Genomic DNA, 22,096 nt, shown 5'->3' with positions numbered 1-22,096 from the left:
CTCATAACACTGTGATGTCAAGTGCAGAAAAGGTGGGTGTGGTTCAGCCAAAATGGACTGGGCTGGTGGGTCTAATTTGTCTTGTGGACTGATGGGTTGCCCACCACTGATTTACAGAATTGCGTTCTGCTTTTACATGTATATTTTGGTACTGAAAATCAGGATATAAATTAAATGAACCAAATAAAATGCGTTGCGTGTGTTTTGCCTTGTTTCATTGGCTAGCAAAATGAATAGAATATCCAGGGCAGGATTAAAGCATCAGCCTGAGAATGAAGTCGGCAGTAGCTGTGTAAGAAGGGCAGGATGGCAAATGAAGAGCTTTCCCAGAGTCTTGAAACTGGCCCAAAGCAATTCTAATTTTAGCTCGGCAAGAGGAAAGTTGTGCCTGTGATGATTTAGCAATATCCAAAAGCACCTAAGGAGGATCTACTTGTAGATCCTGGAGTGCTCTTGCTCTTCATTATGGTTTCTGTTCCCCTTCTCTTAGGACACTGAAGTATCTTTTTAACAAAACAGCATTATTGTAGAATGGTAGCAATGATGTTACAAACTGGACACCCATTTCTGTGTTGATTCCAATCTGGTGGCGCTTGAACTCCGCAAAGTGAGTGATTCAATTTATTTTGTCACCCATGGTAAGAATCGTCTTCCAGTTAATGTGACCAAAGCACACCATAAAGTCTTTAAAAGCTTGGGGGTACCTTGGTGTAGCGGCTTGCAAAGCTGAATTGTAAGAATCTCTAAAGAAGAAATCATATTAAAGATGCTTACCTTGTATGTATGTTGGCATACACTATAGAAGAGTGGCAATAAGTTTGGCATTTCCCAACTAGAACATTTTTCAGCCATATTTTATGTTTACTTAGAAGTAATTCCTGTTTGTTGCAGATTATTATGATTTAGATTGGCGGTTTAATGTGCAGTCAAATCCTGCAGTTCTCAAGGAACTTATTACAACACACTAAACTCTATGGAACAGTTAAATAGAATATGGATTAAGACTCCATCCTTGTCTCATATTTGCACCATTGTATCTACCAGCATTTGGGTGGTGCCTTTGTGTAGTCAGCAATGAGAAGCTGAGGGCCTACTGAGTTTTAAGACTGGTCCATAAATGCAATTTTCTGATAAGGTCCATTTTCTGTTTGCAGCCTTCCAATTATTTACTTCATGAAAATGCTATGGAAAATATATTAAGAATGAAAATTGCTTAACATCGTTCAATTCTATTATTCTTTCCTAAGGCCAGAGAAGAGTGGGCTTTGAAAACATGGCCCAGTTCTTCCTTAATGCCTAGTCACACATGAAGTTCCCTTTACCACTGGCCCACATTCTTCTCATTCACATTGAGGCACACCCATGTTCATACATACATACATGGGGGTGGCATTGCTGTACTGCAGAAATGGAGGAGCCCCAGAGAATGTGGGACACCGGGAACCCATGGAGGTTGGGGGTCTCTCTCTTTGATGCATATATTGGATTTATATACTGTATTCCACCTGTATAGAATACAAGTCATTACTTATTTCTGTTATCCAATGGGCTAAAGCAGCTCCTACGAGATGCTATTTTCTTCCAAGTGAATGCAGATGCAAGTCGTCCGTGTTACTGACACCATCTGTAATGAGAGACACTGACCTTTCACCAAATGCCAAAGTTCTTTAGTCACTTGGAAGGACAGTAACCGGTGTGGTAAATGCTGCTCTAGGTGATCATTTGTTTTGAAATTTCCTTTGAGGATGAGTTTCTTATGCTTTCCTCTCTACAGAAAGCAGAGAAACTAAAATGTGTGCTGATTTCTGTGTGGCTTGTAGAGATTAACATATTTCTCCATTTCTTCTATTGTTTTGTGGGCATCACTGCATATCTAGAGCTACCCGTCTTCTGGTTTAACTGATTTAGTATGTGTGTGAGTTTGAAGTAGCTTTCAGTTACCTGCACCTACGCACACTGATCAGATCACAGCACAAAAGAGGAATCTTGATGTGATCATGCAGTTGGAAGAAACTGTACAGACCAGTGGTCTGGACAAAGTCTAGATATCAACAACGAATGCAATTCACCATTTAACACATTTATCTAACTCTCATGCTGTTGAGCCTTAAATTGTGAACTGCCACAACTGCTGGAATGAAAACTACATTAGTTAACTTGTTTTATGATCATTTGTATGACTAGGGTTTTATTGTTTTCCATTGTGTACTATATTCTGTTTATGGCCTTTGGCTAATATAGAAATGGAACTGAATTGTAGCTGTGGCTGACATATCCAATTAAACAGATGAATCAACTTTTTCATTTGGGATCTACCACTAAATTCCAACTATCGAACTAGGAGTAATATCGACCATAGATATTTCATGACACAGTATCCTCTGTCTTATTACCTCGCTTTGGCAATTGCTGCCCTAAATGAAGAACGTGTGTGCAGCCATGATCCTTCATCCAGGAATCCACATGGTCACACTAAGCCATGGTTTGGCTTTGTGTTAGGTGTAACCTGAACCAGTGTTTAGGGCAATTGAAATTATTGGTCGTACAGAATAGGGTAGCTCTATCCCAGTTGCCTAAGGGTGGGATGTGACTTTAGCTGTAGCTGTATAATCCTGTGCTTGTTCTCCCAAAGCTGGAGATGACCACTGTTAACTGTGCTGTATGTGAGCTGAAATAAAGAGAGGCTATAACAGTTTCCGCCCATGTTCTGGATTAACCCATCACTCACATCATAAACATTCTAGTTTTTTCAGACTACTCATGTATCCCTCTGATCTGCCCTGAAATTGCAAGCCTTCTACTATTTATGTGGATTGTGTAAGTTACAAATGAAATAGCTTTTTAGATTTGTTTTTAATGGCACAGCAAAACGCATTGAGTTTGCTTTTTATGCATAATGAAGTAATGGCTCTTTTGCATACTATAAATTTGCTTCAGTCCGTAGTTTTGCACAGTTATGGTCTTTGGTCCAGTTGAAAGGCATTCCAATGGCAGATGCAGCCGCCCTCTCCTCATTTAGCTGAATGCTTCTTGACCATGGCTAGGTATTCCTGTACATCGTCTGGAGACCCCAAGACAATAGGCACACGCTGGTGAATGTTTTCAGGCACTATGTCCAAGACAGCCTCCTTGCCTGTTGTTGCAAGACCTCCAGCCTTCTCGATGATAAAAGCCATGGGGTTGCATTCATAGAGGAGCCTCAACTGGAAATACATATGTTAAAAATAACAGATCAAGCATCAGCACTGCACTTGAGCCAAATGCTATACTCACAAGAAGAGTGTGCTACAGTTGTATAGTGCTCTCTGCACAGGTTTTCTACATTGCAAATGTCCACATGATTACTCAGAAATAAGTTCCATTGTGTCTAAAGGGGATTGCTCCCCAACAAGCATGCTTCTAATGGCAGTATTGGTGCAGGTAGGAAACTGAGGTTTTCATTCCATGTTTATGCTTAGAGAGGCAGTGTGATATCATAGTTACATCCCCTCCAACATTTCTCCGATGAGTATAGGGACATCCTATTCTACATCTGGAAGCTTCTCCCATGTTTGATTTCACCGCGCACACACAGACACATCAACATCAGTCACCTTAAGCCAATTGCAACCTCTCTGCCTCACCTGTCACAGGACTGGTGTAAAGAAAAAATGTAAGGGAAGGGATCATGTACAACACCTTCCACAGATAAAGGGAATGATACAAAATTTTAGCGATAAGCTGCCTTGAGTCCCTGTCAAGGAAAAAGGTGGGATGATGATGATGATGATAATAATAAATAATAAAAACTGTGAGAATGATTAGGAACATAAAGGTAAAGGGACCCCTGACCATTAGGTCCAGTCGTGACAGACTCTGGGGTTGTGGCGCTCATCTCGCTTTATTGGCCGAGGGAGCTGGCGTACAGTTTCCGGGTCATGTGGCCAGCAGGACTAAGCCGCTTCTGGCGAACCAGAGCAGCGCACGGAAACGCCGTTTACCTTCCCGCCGGAGCAGTACCTATTTATCTACTTGCACTTTGACGTGCTTTCGAACTGCTAGGTTGGCAGGAGCAGGGACCGAGCAACAGGAGCAAACCCCGTCGCAGGGATTTGAACCGCCGACCTTCTGATTGGCAAGACCTAGGCTCTGTGGTTTAACTCACAGCGCCACCCGCCTCCCTATGATTAGGAACATACAAGAGAGTAAATCCTATGGAACTCAGTGGGACTTAGTTCTGAGTCAAAATGCTTCAGATGGCCGTGTAAGGCTGCCCAGTCTTGACCCAGTTACCTGGGAGTAAGCTCCATTGAATACAGTGGGGCTTCCTTCTGAGTAGACAGTGTCAGACTCCATTTGCAATAAAGGATTCGACACTCCCCGTGTTTCCTAAGAAATGTCTGGCTGCAGAAGCATTGCGATGAAAGACTTTTAAAGTGGACTGGTGACCTTTTCCTTCGAAATTATAGGAAAGGCTTTGTATGCCAGCGTCACCATTTTCTTCATTTGGTGCAGGGATTTTATTTTCCGTTTCTGCACTTGCACTCACCACTTTTAATTGTCCCCTGAGACATGGAGGATAAGGGAAACACGGGACATTCTGGGATCAAGTCAGAAACCAGGACTGCTTTTGTAATATCGGGTCAGTTGGAAGGGCTGAAGTTACAGCAGGAATGGAGAAGCTGCAGCCAGTTCTTGACGGACTTGTTGACGGCACAGCATGGCCAAAGGTCAGGGATTATGGGCCATAACTTCCATATTTCTGAGTTAGTTGGTTGGATCAGAACTGCAGAGAGAGCCAGGTTAGAGTCCTCACTCAGCCATGAGGTTCACTGGATGATATTTATTTAGTCACTATCTCTCAGGCTAACTGAATTCACAGGGATATTATAAGGATAAAAATTGGGTTGGGAGAGTGGAGAGAAGGGTGGGAATGATGTATATCAGCGTGAGTTTTTGTGGGAAAGGTACACAGGTAAATGCACAGCTGGTCAACCAAACTATGCAAGAGGACAAAGCCTATTAACAGAAGTAGTACTGCTTTGCTCATAAGTAGAGGAAAAGGTCCTGTTTGTGACATTCTGTGTAAATGAGTAACTGCCTCTTATCCACAGGCTGGAGCAAGCATTGAATTGTAGTTCAGATTAGTTTTTGGCTCAATAAACACAGGTCCTTCCCTTGCCCAGTTAAGAGTTGGGAAAGAGTTTGCCGTAGAAACCACTGCACTTTCTTCTCAATTGTTGGAAGTCTGAGATTAAACTTGAATGCCATGTTAGAAAAACCTGTGAAAACTGAATGCAACTCAATGGTTGCTCTTTTGTGGAGCAGGATATTCTACTCCTTATACAGTGGTACCTCGGGTTACAGACACTTCAGGTTACAGACTCCGCTAACCCAGAAATATTAACTAGGGTTAAGAACTTTGCTTCAGGATGAGAACAGAAATCGTGCTCTGGCGGCGCAGCAGCAACAGGAGGCCCCATTAGCTAAAGTGGTGCTTCAGGTTAAGAACAATTTCAGGTTAAGAACGGACCTCCGGAAGGAATTAAGTACTTAAGCCGAGGTACCACTGTAATGATACTAGATATCAAAACTGGCAATTCAACAATTAAGCAGTTTAGTCTTGCTGCGGTCTCATATGTCAGATACATAGTCTTTCCCAAATTTCCCAGTTTTAGTTTATCCAGAATGAAGTGGTACAATCCTGAACGGTGGTGTGGACTGTACCACTTCAGGTTGCAGGCAGGGGGTGCCATTTTTAATTTATTCTCTCATGTACCAAGTTTCCTGCAAAACTAAAAGAACTAGCACATCAGGACAAAGATTCCAGTTCACTCCCTGCTGTGCTAGTTTACTGATTGCAGAGTAGGTTTAACACCGGGGGGAGGGGCACTATAAGCACTTTAATTTTTAAATTTTGTTTTTTTAAATTCCTGCAGGAAACCTGGTACATCCAAGGATCACAGGGTGGTTTACAATATAAAAAAACAAATATGTATATATCATACTAGCAAATGAAAACAAGAACGCTCCCCCCAATAGGATACCCCTATTCATGTATCTAGTGTGTCATATCTAGTTTAGCCCCAGTTTCAAGTTGTAAGCTCATAAAATTTTAGCTTTTAAGTTCCCCGAACCCAGGGGACAGGGAAAGCTCTGTATGTCACAGGCGATTTGGGACAGGGTGTGTGAGAGAAATAAAGCTGAGCGCCTAAAGGAGTGGTGCCAAAAAGTATTGCAACCAGTATTAACCTAATTAGAAAGGGGAAAGTAATCCAGCTGGTGCTTATAGATAACAGCCTAGCCCAAGCGTATTTCATTCAGGAGCCCCTGATCAAGCACACAAAGAGGCAGAGATTTTTCCCAAGGATTGATGACATTTTACCTACCACTTATTTCAGTAAATCCTTGCCTGGAAAAGGGCAACATAATGATCCACCGAGCCCCATTTTGTGCCTTTTAGAATGGGTGCTCTACTTATGTGATGAGCCCCTTACTATTTACTTTTTGTCCAGGTGCACTTTTAATTTATTTATTTAATTTCTATACCAGCCTCTACCTGGAGGTCTCAGAGCAGTTCACTTCCCCCAGAACTCCCTACACTTTTGGTTGGGAGCATCACCCAGTTCCTTGGACGTTACACCATCACAGCGCTGCTCAATTGTGTCCTACCTTGCATAGCAGAGAAGCCAGATGCGTACCGGGGGAAACCAAATGACGATGGATAGTCCTACCGCTCAACTTACAAAGGGAAAGCATGAGTTCTCCCTGCCTTTTGTTAAATATAACAGTGCCTTTCTATGACCTTGAGCAGAGTGCCCAGACTTTGATAACTAAACATGTAGTTTAGAAGGACATTCAGTTGTAAAACATGAAGACAATAGAAGCATCACATGATGAATTCTTGTAAAAAATTAAGCATGTGCTAGCTATGTTACCTTTCCCTTGGGGCTCTTTGAATTGGCTGGATATAGGAAGATTCCTCCATAGACCAGGGTACGGTGCACATCAGCAACCATGGAACCTATGTATCTGCTGCCATAGGGAGCGCTACCATCCTAGAAGAGAAGATTGGTGAAATATTGTATAAGTGTTCTGAAGTTCTACATTCCCCAGACTGATGCGAAATGGATAGCAGCTGCCTCTGTCCCTGGCTGGGTCCAGATGGCAGCTTCCTGGTTGGGTGCTGTAGCATCCAATGGGAAGGACAGGAGGTATTCCCAATAAATGGAAGAAGCCCTTTTGCCCAGGCCATCACTAGGCTCACTATAGGGAAGCCAGCCATGCAAATGTCAGTCATGCCTCTAAGTCACACAAGAAGACAAGGAATCAGTAAATGCTGAAGCACACCATCTGTGCAGACTGCAACAAATTACAACGTTCCTAAGCTGTAGGAAAAGCAAGCCAGTCAGTCTGTGCAATGATCACTCATGTGCCTATGGTATTGTGTTTACTACTGCCCATCAGAAATTCCCAGACAGTACAAGTGGTAACTTGGTTGTCAAACTTAAGCCATTCTGGGAGTTTGTTCGACTCCCAGAACCGTTCAAAAAACAAGGTGCGGCTTCCGATTGGCTGCAGGAGCTACCTGCGCTCAATCGGAAGCCGCAGAAGTCAGACATTTGGCTTCCGAAAAATGTTCGCAAACGGGAACACTTACTTCCAGGTTTGCAGCGTTCGGGAGCTGATTTGTTTGGGAGCCAAGCTGTTCAACAACCAAAGTACCACTGTACTTATAAACGGTGTGAAACTGAGTACTGTGTGCAGGTAACAATTCACACACCTTCCCATCCATTTCCCTAAGAAGAGTTTTCACACCAGGAAACTTCTAATGTGTGAACCAAGTCTTAGGGGTCTCTGGACATGACACAATGGCTACATCCATGGGTTCACTTTGCACCCACAAAATTGTTTCTAAGCTTTGTACAAAAAAGATTGGGTTGGATCCAGAGGAGCCTGTTTTGTTGGAGAAAGGTGCTTTTGACCCAACGCACAAGTGAGGGTCCCACTCACTGTGAAGTTATATAAAGCAAATATATATGGACTAAAAGAAATGTTGTCTTCTGGAATATCTGGACAGCAAATTTCTTTGCAGGATGTGAAAGCTTACCTGTGGAAATTTCTTATTCTTGAGATATTCTGTGACAGCAGGGTCAAAGTATGCAGCATATCCCTCGTTGAGGCTGAAGATATTTCCCTTTTTCTTTATTTTTACATCCCTGTTGACCAAAATGAATTCCCCAATGGCCTAGCATAAGAAAAAAAGCAAGCCTTATCATTTGTACAGCATACACTTTATTCCTGAGTAAATTGCATTCGTCATTTACAAGGCAAAACAAAAAATACCGCCATGTGAATCAGTGTCGGACAAGTTAACACAGGCAAATTAGTGCATGTCTACAAATGAGGACCAGCCAGAGCATATTTACCAAGTGCATCCAGTTCACTGCAATTCCCTTGTGAAGGTATTAACGAGAGCCCTATGTGAAGGAGCGTGAGGTTTTAACTGGGTTTGGTGGAGTCACAGATTAAATTTGCTTTTTGTCTCTTAGCATGTTAGGCTGCCAGGGTTGTAGAATGGACTGTTGGGATCTGTAATTGTTGAGCGCGAGAGGTGTGTGTGTTGCAAGGTTGGTGAATATGCACAGGTTGACTTGAACTACAGGTTAGTTAGCGAATGTGGAATTTGTGTGCGTAGAGCGGAAACTGGTTTTATGGATTTTGATGTTTTATCCATTTTGTATGCTATATTGTTTAATTTTGTTTTCTCTTGTAAACTGCCTTGTGTTCCTTTCTGATAAAAGCAGTATATAAATTTTGGGGTGGGAAACATCAGGCACTTAGGAATACCTTTTCCAATATCCTGTTAACTAGGACAAGGCCTCAAAAGAGTTTGCAGCAGCCTTTATCAATCTTGCCCTGTTGAAACTAGAATGCTCATGAAACCATTTGTAGGCAATGACCACACTGTCATTTCTTCACAGTTGTTTGAAGAAAAAATGCTACTACATACATAGAACTTAACAGTCTAGCTGCTAAAAAAGAAACAAAAATAAAGCAAAGGACATGCAACTACTTGAGATATACATATTGGAGAATGCCGGGCTCTAACAATAGAAAATAAACTCATTTTAAACTGAACAAACATAGAAAAACCCAAGCAAGGCTATGCAACCTTGCTTCATCTAGAAAGCAATTTTAATTGAAGCTGCATGGCATCAGCTATGTTGAAACATGCTTTCTATCGTAGAAGCACAAAGATGAAAAGATTCTAGGGTGTTTAAGGTGCCTCTTTTTCTGACACACACACACACACACACACACACACACGTAAACACCCCACTTACTCTTTAAGACATCAGATGCAATCTGAAAGTGTACAAGAACATCTGTTAACATGGTTTTGTTGAGATGTAGATGAACAGAAGATAGTAGCCATTTCAAAACAAGGCTGAGGGCAACATGCTGCCTTAAATTCCAAGCTCCTTAAATGTGTGGTTAGCCAGTGGCTCTCCAGAGGTTGTTGGGTTCCATCTCACATCTGCCCAATCTCACGTGGCCAATTAGCAGGAATGATGGGAGGCGAGTCCAGCAACACCTGGAGCATCATGATTAGCCATCCTACACACTAGTGCTAAAACGAAAGGCAGCCTTCATGTACCAAAAGGGTTTAAATTTCCTGGAAGTCTTAATTCGAATATGATGCATAATCACTTTTCAGAATCGCTTGCATTCTGTGGGGATAATGACCTCTGTTTTCTATGCTGCTGTGTCTTATTAAACAACCTGCAGGACATGCAAAGCTTATATTGGATAATTGGGGGTAGGGAATTAGTCAACTCTTTCCCCCTTCTTTTTGTCCTTATGAGAGCAGTTCAAGTTTGGGATATTTTAAGGAACCAAGACAGTGCAAGCACCAGCTCTTTAATAAAGCTGCACACAAAGTGTACACTTGGTTTGCACTCAGTAGGCCACTGTGATGGAATCCAGGGCCCCCTACTGGCACCTGCAAGTAACAGGCTGGCTGGCACCTTGTTCTTCCTATCTGCTCTTCAGAGCTTTAAAATAATAATTGTACCCCCCCCCCCATCTGACTGGGTTGCCCCAGCCACTCTGGGTGGCTTCCAGCATATATAAAAACATAACAAAACATTAAACATTAAAAAGCTTCCCTATACAGGGCGAGGGACACGGGTGGCGCTGTGGGTTAAACCACATAACCTAGGACTTGCTGATCAGAATCCCCTGTGACGGGGTGAGCGCCCGTTGCTCGGTCCCTGCTCCTGCCAACCTAGCAGTTCGAAAGCACGTCAAAGTGCAAGTAGATAAATAGGTACCGCTCCGGCGGGAAGGTAAACGGCATTTCCGTGCGCTGCTCTGGTTCACCAGAAGTGGCTTAGTCATGCTGGCCACATGACCCGGAAGCTGCACACCGGCTCCCACGGCCAATAAAGCGAGATGAGCACCGCAACGCCAGAGTCGTTCGTGACTGAACTTAACGGTCAGGGGTCCCTTTACCTTTACCTATACAGGGCTGCCTTCTAAAGGTTATATAGTTACTCATCTCTGTGACATGCTCCACAGAGTGGGTGCCACTACCAAGAAGGCCCCCTGCCTGGTTCCCTGTAGCTTCACTTCTCGCACCAGAAGGCCCTCGGTGCTGGATCTCAGTGTCCAGGCTGAATGATATAACATCTGAATATGGAATGTCTAGCTATCCTGGTTGACAGCTATCCATGGATAGTGCTGAAGTAGAAGAGACTGAAGGAGCTCTGCATGAATAGAGATGAGCAATGGTGGGAGTGACTTGGCAGGGCGAAGAGGATATGTAGCACCCCTGTATTGGGAAGTTTTTAATGTTTGACGTTTTATTATATTTTGCTGGAAGCTGCCCAGAGTGGTTGGGGAAACCCAATCAGATGGGCAGGGTACAAATAATAAAATTGTTGTTCTTTTCTAGAGGAGAGTTGGGTAATCTTTGGTCCTCCAGATGTTGTTGGCCTATGACTTCCATCATCTCTGACCATTTGCTATGGTGGCTGTGACTGATGGGAGTTTGAATCCTACATCTGGAGGACCACTGGTTAGCAACTTGTGTTTTAGAGACACCAACTGCTTCCAATTATTATGTTGAAAATTCTGTACAATTTTTATCTTGTTTGTCCTACAACAACCCTGTATTTTTTAATTTTCATTTTACTTAAAAGAAAATAGGGATTGAAAGATTCCAAGTATTTGCAACCCCTCCATTTGTTTGATGCACAGATGCATGTTTTAGTCCTTAAAAAGTATTACTTCACTTGACATTTTTACGGTGGAATAAGCTCTATTAATTTCCCTTAGAATAAACTCATTTCCCATTTGTATAAAATGATAAAAATATTTGAAAATTCCCATTTGTATAAAATGATTAAAATGTTTTTTTAAAAAAGCATGACAACAAACAATAATATTTTCATAGGCCATAACAGCACTCCTTACCGGATCAAGCATGAAACAGTTGACACCACATTCAAGAGCTAGAACAAGCATGGTGGCACTGCCATAGAGGGCATAACCAGATGCCACAAGGTTGCGCCCAGGCTGCAGAGCATCTTTCTCAGACGGTGCACCAGGAGAAGCCTTGAATAAGAGAAGAACACAGGAAGCTGCTTCATGCAGAGAAAGGCCATTGGTCCATTGAGCTTTGGCAGGGGCTTCCCAGTGTTTCAGACAGCCGTTATTCCCAGCTCTGTGTGGAGATTCTGGGGACCGAACCCGGGATCTGCATGCAGAGAAACTGCTCTACCACTTGAGCTATGACCCTTTCCCCGAGAACCTTAAAATCTGGACATTAAAAGCTTTTAACTTTAAGCTGTTGTTCTCTTCCCATGAAGCATCAAATATGGAGATGGTTAAAGAAAGAGGAAGAATCAATGTCAGGAGCTAAAACAGAATTCTATGACGCTGGCACAAGTTTAACGGCTCCATTTAGTGCTGGAGAGGAGTAAGGGCTCTGTGGGACACTTGCCTTTCCTCATCACTGTAAGGTAAAGGTAAAGGGACCCCTGACCATTAGGTCCAGTCGTGGCCGACTCTGGGGTTGCGGCGCTCATCTCGCTTTATTGGCCGAGGGAGCTGGCATACAGCTTCCGGGTCATGTGGCCAGCAGGACTAAGCCGCTTCTGGCGAACCAGAGCAGTGCACGGAAACGCCGTTTACCTTCCCGCCGGAGCGGTACCTATTTATCTACTTGCACTTTGAAGTGCTTTCGAACTGCTAGGTGGGCAGGAGCAGGGACTGAGCAATGGGAGCTCACCCCATCGCGGGGATTCGGACAGCCGACCTTCTGATCGGCAAGTCCTAGGCTCTGTGGTTAGCCCACAGCGCCACCCGCGTCCCTTTCCTCATCACTGTAGCAAACTATTAATCTGAAGTATCTCATTAAGACTTCTGCTTGGCTAGCAAACAACTTCATTATTGGTTTGTGTGACTGTTTATCTTTTCAAATTAGGTTGAGTAAGGAATCACGTGACTGTCAGCCTCACGTATGGCCCTGCTTGTGGGTTTAAAAGTCATGCTGCTTGCAGCTGCCATGTCCACAAGCATTCTGTCTCAGAATCTCTGGAGGTGGGCACTGGATTCAGGGAACATGTGACACAAAGCCCGATTCCCTCCCCTTTCCCTTTTAGAGTTCTGGAGCTTGGAGGTGGTATGTTGTACAGTGGTACCTTGGGATGCGAATAGGATCCGTCTGTGTGTGCGCAGGTCGCCGCTTCCGCGCATGTGACGTCATTTTGACCATCTGTGCATGTGCGTGCGCCCCGTTATTTCCGGATCGCCGCAGAGCGCAACCCAAAAATACTTAACTTGAAGTACATTTATCCCGAGGTATGACTGTACTCAGGGACGCGGGTGGCGCTGTGGGTTAAACCACAGAGCCTAGGGTTTGCTGATCAGAAGGTCGACGGTTCGAATCCCCACGACGGGGTGAGCTCCCATTGCTCGGTCCCTGCTCCTGCCAACCTAGCAGTTTGAAAGCACGTCAAAGTGCAAGTAGATAAATAGGTACCGCTCCGGCGGGAAGGTAAACGGCGTTTCCATGTGCTGCTCTGGTTTGCCAGAAGCGGCTTAGTCATGCTGGCCACATGACCCGGAAGCTGTACGCCGGCTCCCTCGGCCAGTAAAGCGAGATGAGCGCCACAACCCCAGAATCGGTCACTACTGGACCTAATGGTCAGGGGTCCCTTTACCTTTACCTATGACTGTACTCACAACTGTTTTTTACAAGAGTAAGGTGTCCCCAACAAAAGGTAGAGACTCCTGCCCACATTATCCACCTTCCAATTTCGGCTCCAAGTGCATCCCTGATTGGCATACCCAGATGCGAGTGAAAATGGAAAAGTTACATGAATTATTAAGCCAATTGTATACACGCCAAAGTTGTAATGGAGGGATATTTGAGAGTCAAGAATGACAGCACTGAGCTGGATAGGCCACTGGAAGCTCCTTTTGACCCTTATATAGTAAATGAGCATAAAATAGATAAGACCTGGCTGTCAATGCACTATCTTATTTTGCTGTTTGGCTGAGGTTAGGTTTTAAGTTCCAGAGTATATGATTCAAAGACATCCTATTCTAGAAGCTAAACAATTAAAACGGGGTGTGTGCCTTAAACACAATCAGCTTGCTTATTTAACAACATGTTAATCCAGAACTTCAGGTCTCTTTAAACAGTTTAACTGCCTGTCAAAATAAGGTGCAAGTAATATCCTCTCTGCAGTTAACAGAACTCTTACAAACACAAGTGCTTTGAGGATTACATAGCAAGTTTGCAGGTTATGCTGCAAGATCATTTCCCTGTGTGAAAAGTCAGTTTACACCGCTAAAACCCATGGAACAGATTCCATTAAACCAGCTAACCCCAATCCACTTCAACAAAAGAAAATCTGATATAATTTTATTTTTGTTTCACACAGAACATTCACTCTGTTCAGTTAACCCTTGTCCCTACTGACTGACACTGAGAATGTAAAATGTTCAATATTAATATAAGAAGAAACCCAGTCCTCAAAGCAGTGTATTTTCTTCATTACTCCTATTACCTCACTACTTGCGTAAGCAACCATTAAATATATCCTACCTTTCTGTAGATAGCAAAAATGGTCCCAATAGAAACAAGGCAGTCAATGTTAGATGAGCCATCAAGTGGATCCATGCAGACTATGTATTTGCCCTAGAAGATAGAAACATTCAAATATTCTTAAAATAAACTAGATACGTATAGTGCTTGTTTCAGTGCTAAAATACTCCAACTGAATAATGCTTTTGAGGGTGATTTTAGGCAACTTTCACACTAATGATGGCTCAATTGCCCATGGCTCTTATGTAGATTGAGGATTAAGTGAGAAAGGAGAATCGTGTTAAATATGCGTTAGGTACCCACAGCCTTTTTTTTTTTAAACGTATTTTTAATTAAAAGTTTCTTGGTTTACAAAAGTATGTGCAATGTCTCTTTTTTCAAGTTACATTTTCTACAGATCAGTTTAATTTGCTGAGACATTGGTGTTACATTAGGAAGAAAAGGGGGAAAGAGGTGGAAAAGGGTGAGTGGGGGTGGAGTCAGGTGGCATGTTTCTATTTTACTCAATGTATGTGTGGGGTTTTGTGTCAGCGTCGCTTGTGCAGGTTCTCTTGGAAGAAGATGCCTTCAGCCCGGTATGGCTCCCCTTTATCACATACACAGCCCAACAAGACAACGACAAGATTGACAGCATACAAATCAATATGGCTAACCTGATTCAAAAACACCCACCCACCCCACTCACACATGAAAACAAAGTTCACCATAGCCAATCACAAATGAACAACCACACCCTAGGCCAACAGGGAAGGGCTGTTGTACAAAACTGATTACTTAAACTTTTGTTAATCTGATGAAAACTGTTGATGGCAGGGATAGCCAAAGTGGTGCCACCAATATGTTGCTCAGTTCCAAATCCCATCAGCCCCAGCCGTTGTGGCTTCGCTGGGGCAGAGATTCTCTCCTTGTTCCTTCTCTCATTACTGTGCACTTACCAACATCTCGTGCTCCTTGTCTTCCTCCCTCTGCTTTTTTCTGCTACCATCACACTCTCCCAAATCTACCCACCATCTTATCAGGCATTCAAGGGCATTGCCCATGCCAGCTTCACAGTGCTGCACTCCCAGTCCCTTACACACATTAGTAACACATGCACAGCTTTATTGCGGTCCATAGACCCAAAATACACAGTACAACAACAGCATATATCAACAGTTATAAAGGTGTAGGATCGGCCTTGCTAGCCAACAGAGGAGCTTTAGCCTGTACGTACTGATTTCTGCTGGACTCCAACTCCCAACAGCCCCAGGCATGCATGGTCACTGGTCAGGGCCGATGGGAGTTGTAGTCCAGTAACATGGGGAGGACCTCAGGCCCTGCTGTGCAGCAGTTGTGGGGTGTGGCCCTGCCACTTCTATCCTCCCAGGAAATGTGTGCCTCCTGCATCAGTAACAAGATACTTTTTGACTATCTCAAGCAACTAGTGATTTTACATATAGTGTTATGTGTTTGCTGAAGAGTCCATGCTGGCATATAGAAGACGGCAAGGAAAACCAGTCTTGTATTTGGTCCCATCAAAGGAAGTTGAAGTCAGGTCCATCCCGGTGGGGCTGGGTGCTGATAAGCAGACTTGCTTCAACATACCTTCTTCAAAACTTCCTCATATAATGCAAATTAATGAATTTACTGTAGCTCAGGCAACAGGGAGTAAGAGTTTAGAGTGGACATCATCTAGTTTAGCCCTGACAGGAGTTATCAGGAAACATGGAATACCAATCCTACATTTGACAAGATAATGGGAATCAGAGACTGGACAGGGCTTAGCATGGAGAAACAGGTGGATGGAAAGGGTATTTACTCTCTCCGCTCATCAATTATCTTCTGCAAAATGCCTTTTCCTGGCTGTTTTTCCTGCAGTTGGGCTCACTTCCAGCTTTGAAAAACTTGGGAGAATCAACAGGCACTGAAAGGCTTATACGCACCCCTTTTGCCTACCAATTCTCCCCACCAATGCCCTCCCTACCATTTATCAACACAAGAAGGGAGCGTTTTCCCTCATAATGTCTAGCACCACAGGCAACAGAGCAGAGCCTGCTTACGTTTTTCTGACCTCAGAAGGGCACTGCTCTTTGTCCTGTTTCTGTATCTTAGGTTAATTTTTACATGTTTGAAGAGACAGCTGTTGCTCAATGCCAGCGGGAAAGCAAGCATCAGGATAGTTTTGAGAGGTACTGACTTGTTTATCTTCTTCCACTATAAGGGCATCTTTGTTTTCTTCAGAGACAATCACACAAGTTGTGAAAGATGACTTCAGCATGTTGATCACCATGTCATTGGAAAGGACATCCAGTTTCTTGACTTGGTCTCCTGTGACATTGGTAGAACCAGCAATTCCATATCTGAACAGGGAAGAACAGATGACCAGTAAAAGATTTGTGTGTGTGTGTGTGTGTGTTTAAATAAGTAGGGCACATGTCCCAGCCACTCTTGTATCAAATATGATTTAGATATCTCACACAGATCCCCAAATAATTTGGTACCATCAGGTCTTGTTATCCTCAGTGAGGGTTGCACCCTTTCTTTCAATAATTAGTTAAGAGTTCTATATTGAGACAGGTAGGCAAGAAACACATAGACAAGTATCTTGACTTATTCATATATATATATTTCCAAACTGACGTTTCTTTTGTAACTCTCAAAAGAGATCACACCACCCTTCTTAATTTTCATTTTAATTCTTAAAATCTTAATACACTAGTAAGTTCTCTTACATTTCTTCAGAAAATGCTGACAACTGCATTTTAATTTAACAAATTAAAAAATAGCTGCAAAAGATGCCAATAGTGTTATTTCCACTCCCTGAAAGAGAATTGCCTGAAGAGAGTCAACACCTAGCAGTCTCCACCCAATGCGATCCAACCCGTTAAGCACTTTTAAATCTCACTGATTTGAACCAACAAGACTTTAATTCATGGTTAACTTCCATCTGAAATAAATGGGACTTAAAATGGCTTATTTTTAAACTGCCAAATATATACATATTTTTTTCAAACAGGAGACAAACTAATTATTTGATCTTTGTTGTCCTTTAAAGCCATTTCAAGGCTGAATTGAGCAAGGGAACTCATGTGTGATTGAAGCAAGCACTCAGATATGAAAAAAAGCGTACCTTGAACTGTAAATATTACCTTGCTCCAATGCAACAAAGCTGTCCAGATTATAATCAAATGGGGCAAAGGCTAAAGCTTGCTTCTGTATTTCCCTGAAATTCTTTTAATGCTACTGTTTTGCTTATGTAACCTTGTATTTTAAATGTTTAATATCATATAATTGTAATGAATTCATGCCATAATAAAATCACATAGATAAAATGTGAATACTACCCAGGACCACGTAGTAAGAAATACCACTGAAATGTTGTCTGAGTAACACATTAACAATAATGCAGATAAGAGAGTCAGTGTATCAATAGCACCATAAACAGCTACTGTTCAACTTTGCTTTAAATTAGCTATATATTGCAATTGAGGAAAGACCAACATAACCGCCTGATAAAGAGTTTTAACGAAATATGTGCAAACAGATGTACACATGGAGAGTGACAACATCAGTGTCTCTGTGCTTCCTCTTTCCATGGAGATGGAATTACAACAGGTTGCACTTTCATCATGACTTGCTCATTAAAGAGTAAACATAGTAAAATGGCAGTCGCGCTCAGGTTTCATTGTGAGATCTGTACTTCGAGGCTTTCTTCGGTTTTAGGAAGGGAGGGAAAAAATGCATTTATATTGTGTTCCAAAAGACGGAGAAATATGGGACTAAACCAAACCTTCCTAAGCAAGGGTGCTTTTCCTCTTTCCTGTAGTGCTCTGAAATACTGTCAACTAACTTTTATATCCAGTTTAATTTATGTTCAGTTCATTAATTTATGTTTCCATGGAGAGGGAAAAACTAAACAGGAGTAAGCCACCAACGCCAACAGCTTTAAAATGAGATTAAAAAATCATAGATTGTTGGTGACTTCTGGTCATTATGACTGTATGCCTCTCAATACTAGTTGGCTGGGGAACAGAAGGGGAGAGCCTAGATGTCAACTTTGCGGGTTTCCCATAGACATTTGGTTGACCACTTTGAAAACAGGATGCTGGACTAGGCAGACCTGTGATCTGATCCAGCAGAGCTGCTCTTACGTTACGTTGTGCATACAGGTTATGAAGAAATAGTGCATCATGTGAAGTAACCTTCATGCTGGCATACACCACCAGATTAAAATGCAGCCGCAAGATTTCCATTAGACAGGATGTGAAATATCCTAGTGCATGTCGTAAATAGGGATATGGTATTAGATAGTTAGCAAATGAAACTTCATTGCCAAGATGAAGTATGTGATAGAAAGAAAGGAACCCAGGACGGTAGAAAATTAGGGCTTGGGAGTTGATAGATGCTAATTTAAGGAGATTTTGAAGGCAAATGGCATCATAAACACTGGACTGGGCCCTAGAGAGACCCAGATAAAGATAAGAGTGGGTATTCAACTTAAGTTTTACTCAGGAGTAGACCTATTAAAGAGGGACGTGGGTGGCGCTGTGGGTTAAACCACAGAGCCTAGGACTTGCCGATCAGAAGGTCGCGGTTCGAATCCCCACGACGGGGTGAGCTCCCGTTGCTCAGTCCCTGCTCCTGCCAACCTAGCAGTTCGAAAGCACGTCAAAGTGCAAGTAGATAAATAGGCACCGCTCTGGCGGGAAGGTAAACGGCGTTTCCGTGCGCTGCTCTGGTTCACCAGAAGCGACTTAATCATGACCCAGAAGCTGTACGCCGGCTCCCTTGGCCAATAAAGCGAGATGAGCGCCGCAACCCCGGAGTCGTCCGTGACTGGACCTAATGGCCCTTGACCTTTTAGACCTATTAAAATTAATGAACACGACTAAGCAAGCTCATTAATGTCAACAGGTCTACTCTACGAAAACCCTAGTTGAATACCACCCAGGGAGTATACAGAGAGCACCCGGCCCACACAGATATTTGGGCCCTGGACTCAAGGCTGATCTCTTTCTCAAGCAAAGACAACATTTGCTGGCATCTTGGTGGATCACGGACTGCTTCAGAGTCCCAAGCAGAAACCTCAGGAAAGAGGTGATGTCAAGAAAATATAATATAGGGAAAGACCACTTCCAGGTTATTGGGGGGGGGGGGGATTTGCCACTAGACTCCGGGAAGGGGTTTCCTGCGGTTTTGTGGCCCTCCAGACTTTCCTGGACTACAGCTCTCATCATTTTTACCTATTGATCATGCTGATCAGGCTTATGGGCGTTGGAGTACAACACCCAAGGGAACCACGCCTTCTCCTGCGCTAGGGCCCTGGGCTGCTGACCCGGGACACTTGACGGAAGATCTGGGGTGGGGGGACTGAGAAAGGCAAACCAAAGCGCCTCTCCCCGCTTAGGGAGGAGCAGCGACGGGCGAATTCAAGGCGAAGGATGCTTCTCCTTGCGGAGAATGGTACTCGGCAGACTCACAGGTTAGCGATGCCCGCCTTTCGCACGGCGGTGGAGATGGCCTTGACAGCCGTGCACAGCGAGTTCAGGAGCTGCGTGAGCTCCCCGGTGCCCCGGGCTTTCCTGCCTTCCTCCATCACGAACCGAGTCAGGGTGGTCACGTTCGTGTCGAAGGTGGATCGGTCCGTCATGGTGACTGACACTGAAAACAGCGGCGGCGAGAGAGTTGCTGTAGCTGCGCTCTGGAGACGACAGCTTTCTCTGGAGCCCGGAACTATCTACCACTCCGGGGCGGGAAAAATGGGTGGAAGGAAAGAGGCGTCGACCTTCCCTCGCTCAACGGACCAATCCTGCCAGGGGGCGGGGTGGGGGCGGTGCAGGGGCGGGGGAAGAAACTTAGGCACCTCCTTGTGTATCCAGGTGTTGCAACGTTCCATAGCTGGACCACTCCGACGCTGTTGGAGATGCTGGAACGGGGCGAAGCCGCAGCCGCGCTCGCGTGGAAGGGAGAGGCGGAGGAGGGGGAAAGGAGAAGCGGGAACCAGAGAAGAGGAAGGCGGGCCGGGGAAGTGGTCGACGAGGCGGTGGGGAGGGAGAGCCGGAGGTTGGCTCTCTGCTGCGGCGCTGGGCGTCTTTTTTGCCGCCTTCTGTTTGCTTAGCGCTGGGCGGGGAACTTCCTTGTCCTCGTGATAATAAGTGGCAGTTTAGGCGGAACTTGGCATAGGGATCCTCTTGGGGACTTCGTTCAAGCCCTGCAAAGGCGAAAATAGAAATAAAAAGAGTGGTAAGAAAATTAAGTAGGATTCGTAGGGGCTTCAGAATGTTACAGCCTCTGGAGCGTCATGTATTCCCGCCTTATTCTTCAGGTGCAACAACGTTTGAGTCGGCTGGTAGCTTCTGCATCCTAGTGGACTCAGCTACCTTTTCACAATATTCTAATTTTCTGAGATTGTTACCGTAATTTGGGGTTTTCATTAGCTGTACCCCGTAATCATCACAATTATAACAAATAAAGGCTTGACATATCTCGCTTTGCATGTCGTGAGTCTATCTCATATATTAGTTTCACCTTTTAAGTTGAATTACTGAAATAAATGAACTTTTCCATGATATTCTAATTTTTCGAGTTTCACCTGTAGATCGGTAAAGAAAAAGCGTTTTGTATGCGATATAACACTGTGACGCCAGATGGCGCTGTGGAAATCCATTTTTGCCAGCAGCGATTTCTCATTACAGTATAAAGGTTACAACGCATTTTTCTGAAACACTCTTTGGATGTGTCTAGAACCAGCCTGTGACATTACTATTACTACTAATGACTACTAGGAATACTTTCCAAAGGAAGAAGCCTTTTTACTTTCAAAGTAGGTGCCTTCCTCTGTCAAAGATGCATGGGGTTGGAAGGGCCATAGGAGGTCCGATGCAGGATGCAACTCTCTAAGACAGGGGTCAGCAAACCTTTGCAGCAGGGTGCCAGTCCACTGTCCCTCAGACTATATTTTGAAGAAGAAAAATGAACGAATTCCTATGTCCCACAAATAACCCAGAGGTGCATTTTAAATAAAAGCACCCATTCTACTCATGTAGAAACACCACGCAGGGCCCACAAATAACCAGAGATGCATTTTAAATAAAAGCACCCATTCTACTCATGTAAAAACACACTGATTCCCAGACCATCCATGGGCTGGATTTAGAAGGCAATGGGGCAGGATCCGGCCCCCAGGCCTTAGTTTGCCTACCCATGCTCTAAGATGTGGCTGTAAAGCGAAGGAGAGCCCCCCATGGTCCCCCAGGGCAACTGTTCTGCTGTTTCCCTTAAATACCCCCACATCCTCCCAAAGGCTGTTTCTCACTTTCATACAGCTTTTATCATTAGGACGTTTGTCCTGATGTTTAGCTGAAATCAACTTGCTTGTCATTTTCATCAGAGAACATAGGAGCCAACTCCTAGGGGCCGAGGTCCCTTTGTGAGCCCCCCCCCCCATTAAAAATTTGAAGGGGTCAGCCCCCCCCCAACAGTTCATGGGTATTGTCATTCAAATGGTTTGTGTACACAATGACTTGTGATTGATTATTCAGGGCAGAGTTTTTGTGGGCCTCCCCAATATTTTATTCAAGTTGGCCAGAGAACCATCCGGTCTTCATGCTCTTCATGATGACAGCCCTTCAGATAGATGAAATCTACTGTCATCATGTTTCCCCTTAATCTTCTCTTCTTGAGGCTAAGCATACGGGCCTGCAGGAACAGGTCAATGGGTGCGTCCAGTCCTGCATCCTCTTCTCCCAGTTCCAACCTGCTGGAAACCCACAGGTGGGACATGAGCACAGGAAGAGAAGAAGAAGAAGAAGAAGAAGAAGAAGAAGAAGAAGAAGAAGAGTTTGGATTTGATATCCCGCTTTATAACTACCCTAAGGAGTCTCAAAGTGGCTAACATTCTCCTTTCCCTTCCTCCCCCACAACGAACACTCTGTGAGGTGAGTGAGGCTGAGAGGCTTCAGAAAAGTGTGACTGGCCCAAGGTCACCCGGCAGCTGCAGGTGGAGGAGCGGGGAAT

The 22,096-nt window shown here is 44.0% G+C and overlaps 1 protein-coding gene across 1 annotated transcript; it reads right to left on the bottom strand.

Annotated features, from left to right (window-relative positions):
- Window positions 1–2,834: 2,834 nt before the first annotated feature.
- On the bottom strand, window positions 2,835–19,835 carry LOC308458208 (fructose-1,6-bisphosphatase 1-like). Its single transcript, XM_080973062.1, has 7 exons — window positions 19,561–19,835; window positions 16,278–16,440; window positions 14,102–14,194; window positions 11,461–11,601; window positions 8,090–8,227; window positions 6,918–7,037; window positions 2,835–3,203 (listed from the first exon to the last, which is right to left on the bottom strand). Exons 1-7 carry the CDS (start codon window positions 19,728–19,730, stop codon window positions 3,012–3,014), a joined length of 1,017 nt encoding a protein of 338 aa, XP_080829188.1. The 5' UTR covers window positions 19,731–19,835; the 3' UTR covers window positions 2,835–3,011.
- Between the last annotated feature and the right edge of the window lie 2,261 nt (window positions 19,836–22,096).

Source organism: Podarcis pityusensis (assembly GCF_964106645.2).
Source record: "Podarcis pityusensis genome assembly, chromosome: 11".
Classification (NCBI taxonomy): Eukaryota; Metazoa; Chordata; class Lepidosauria; order Squamata; family Lacertidae; genus Podarcis; species Podarcis pityusensis.
Note: the sequence above shows the minus strand (reverse complement) of the source record. Positions and strands in the feature narration are given on the sequence as shown.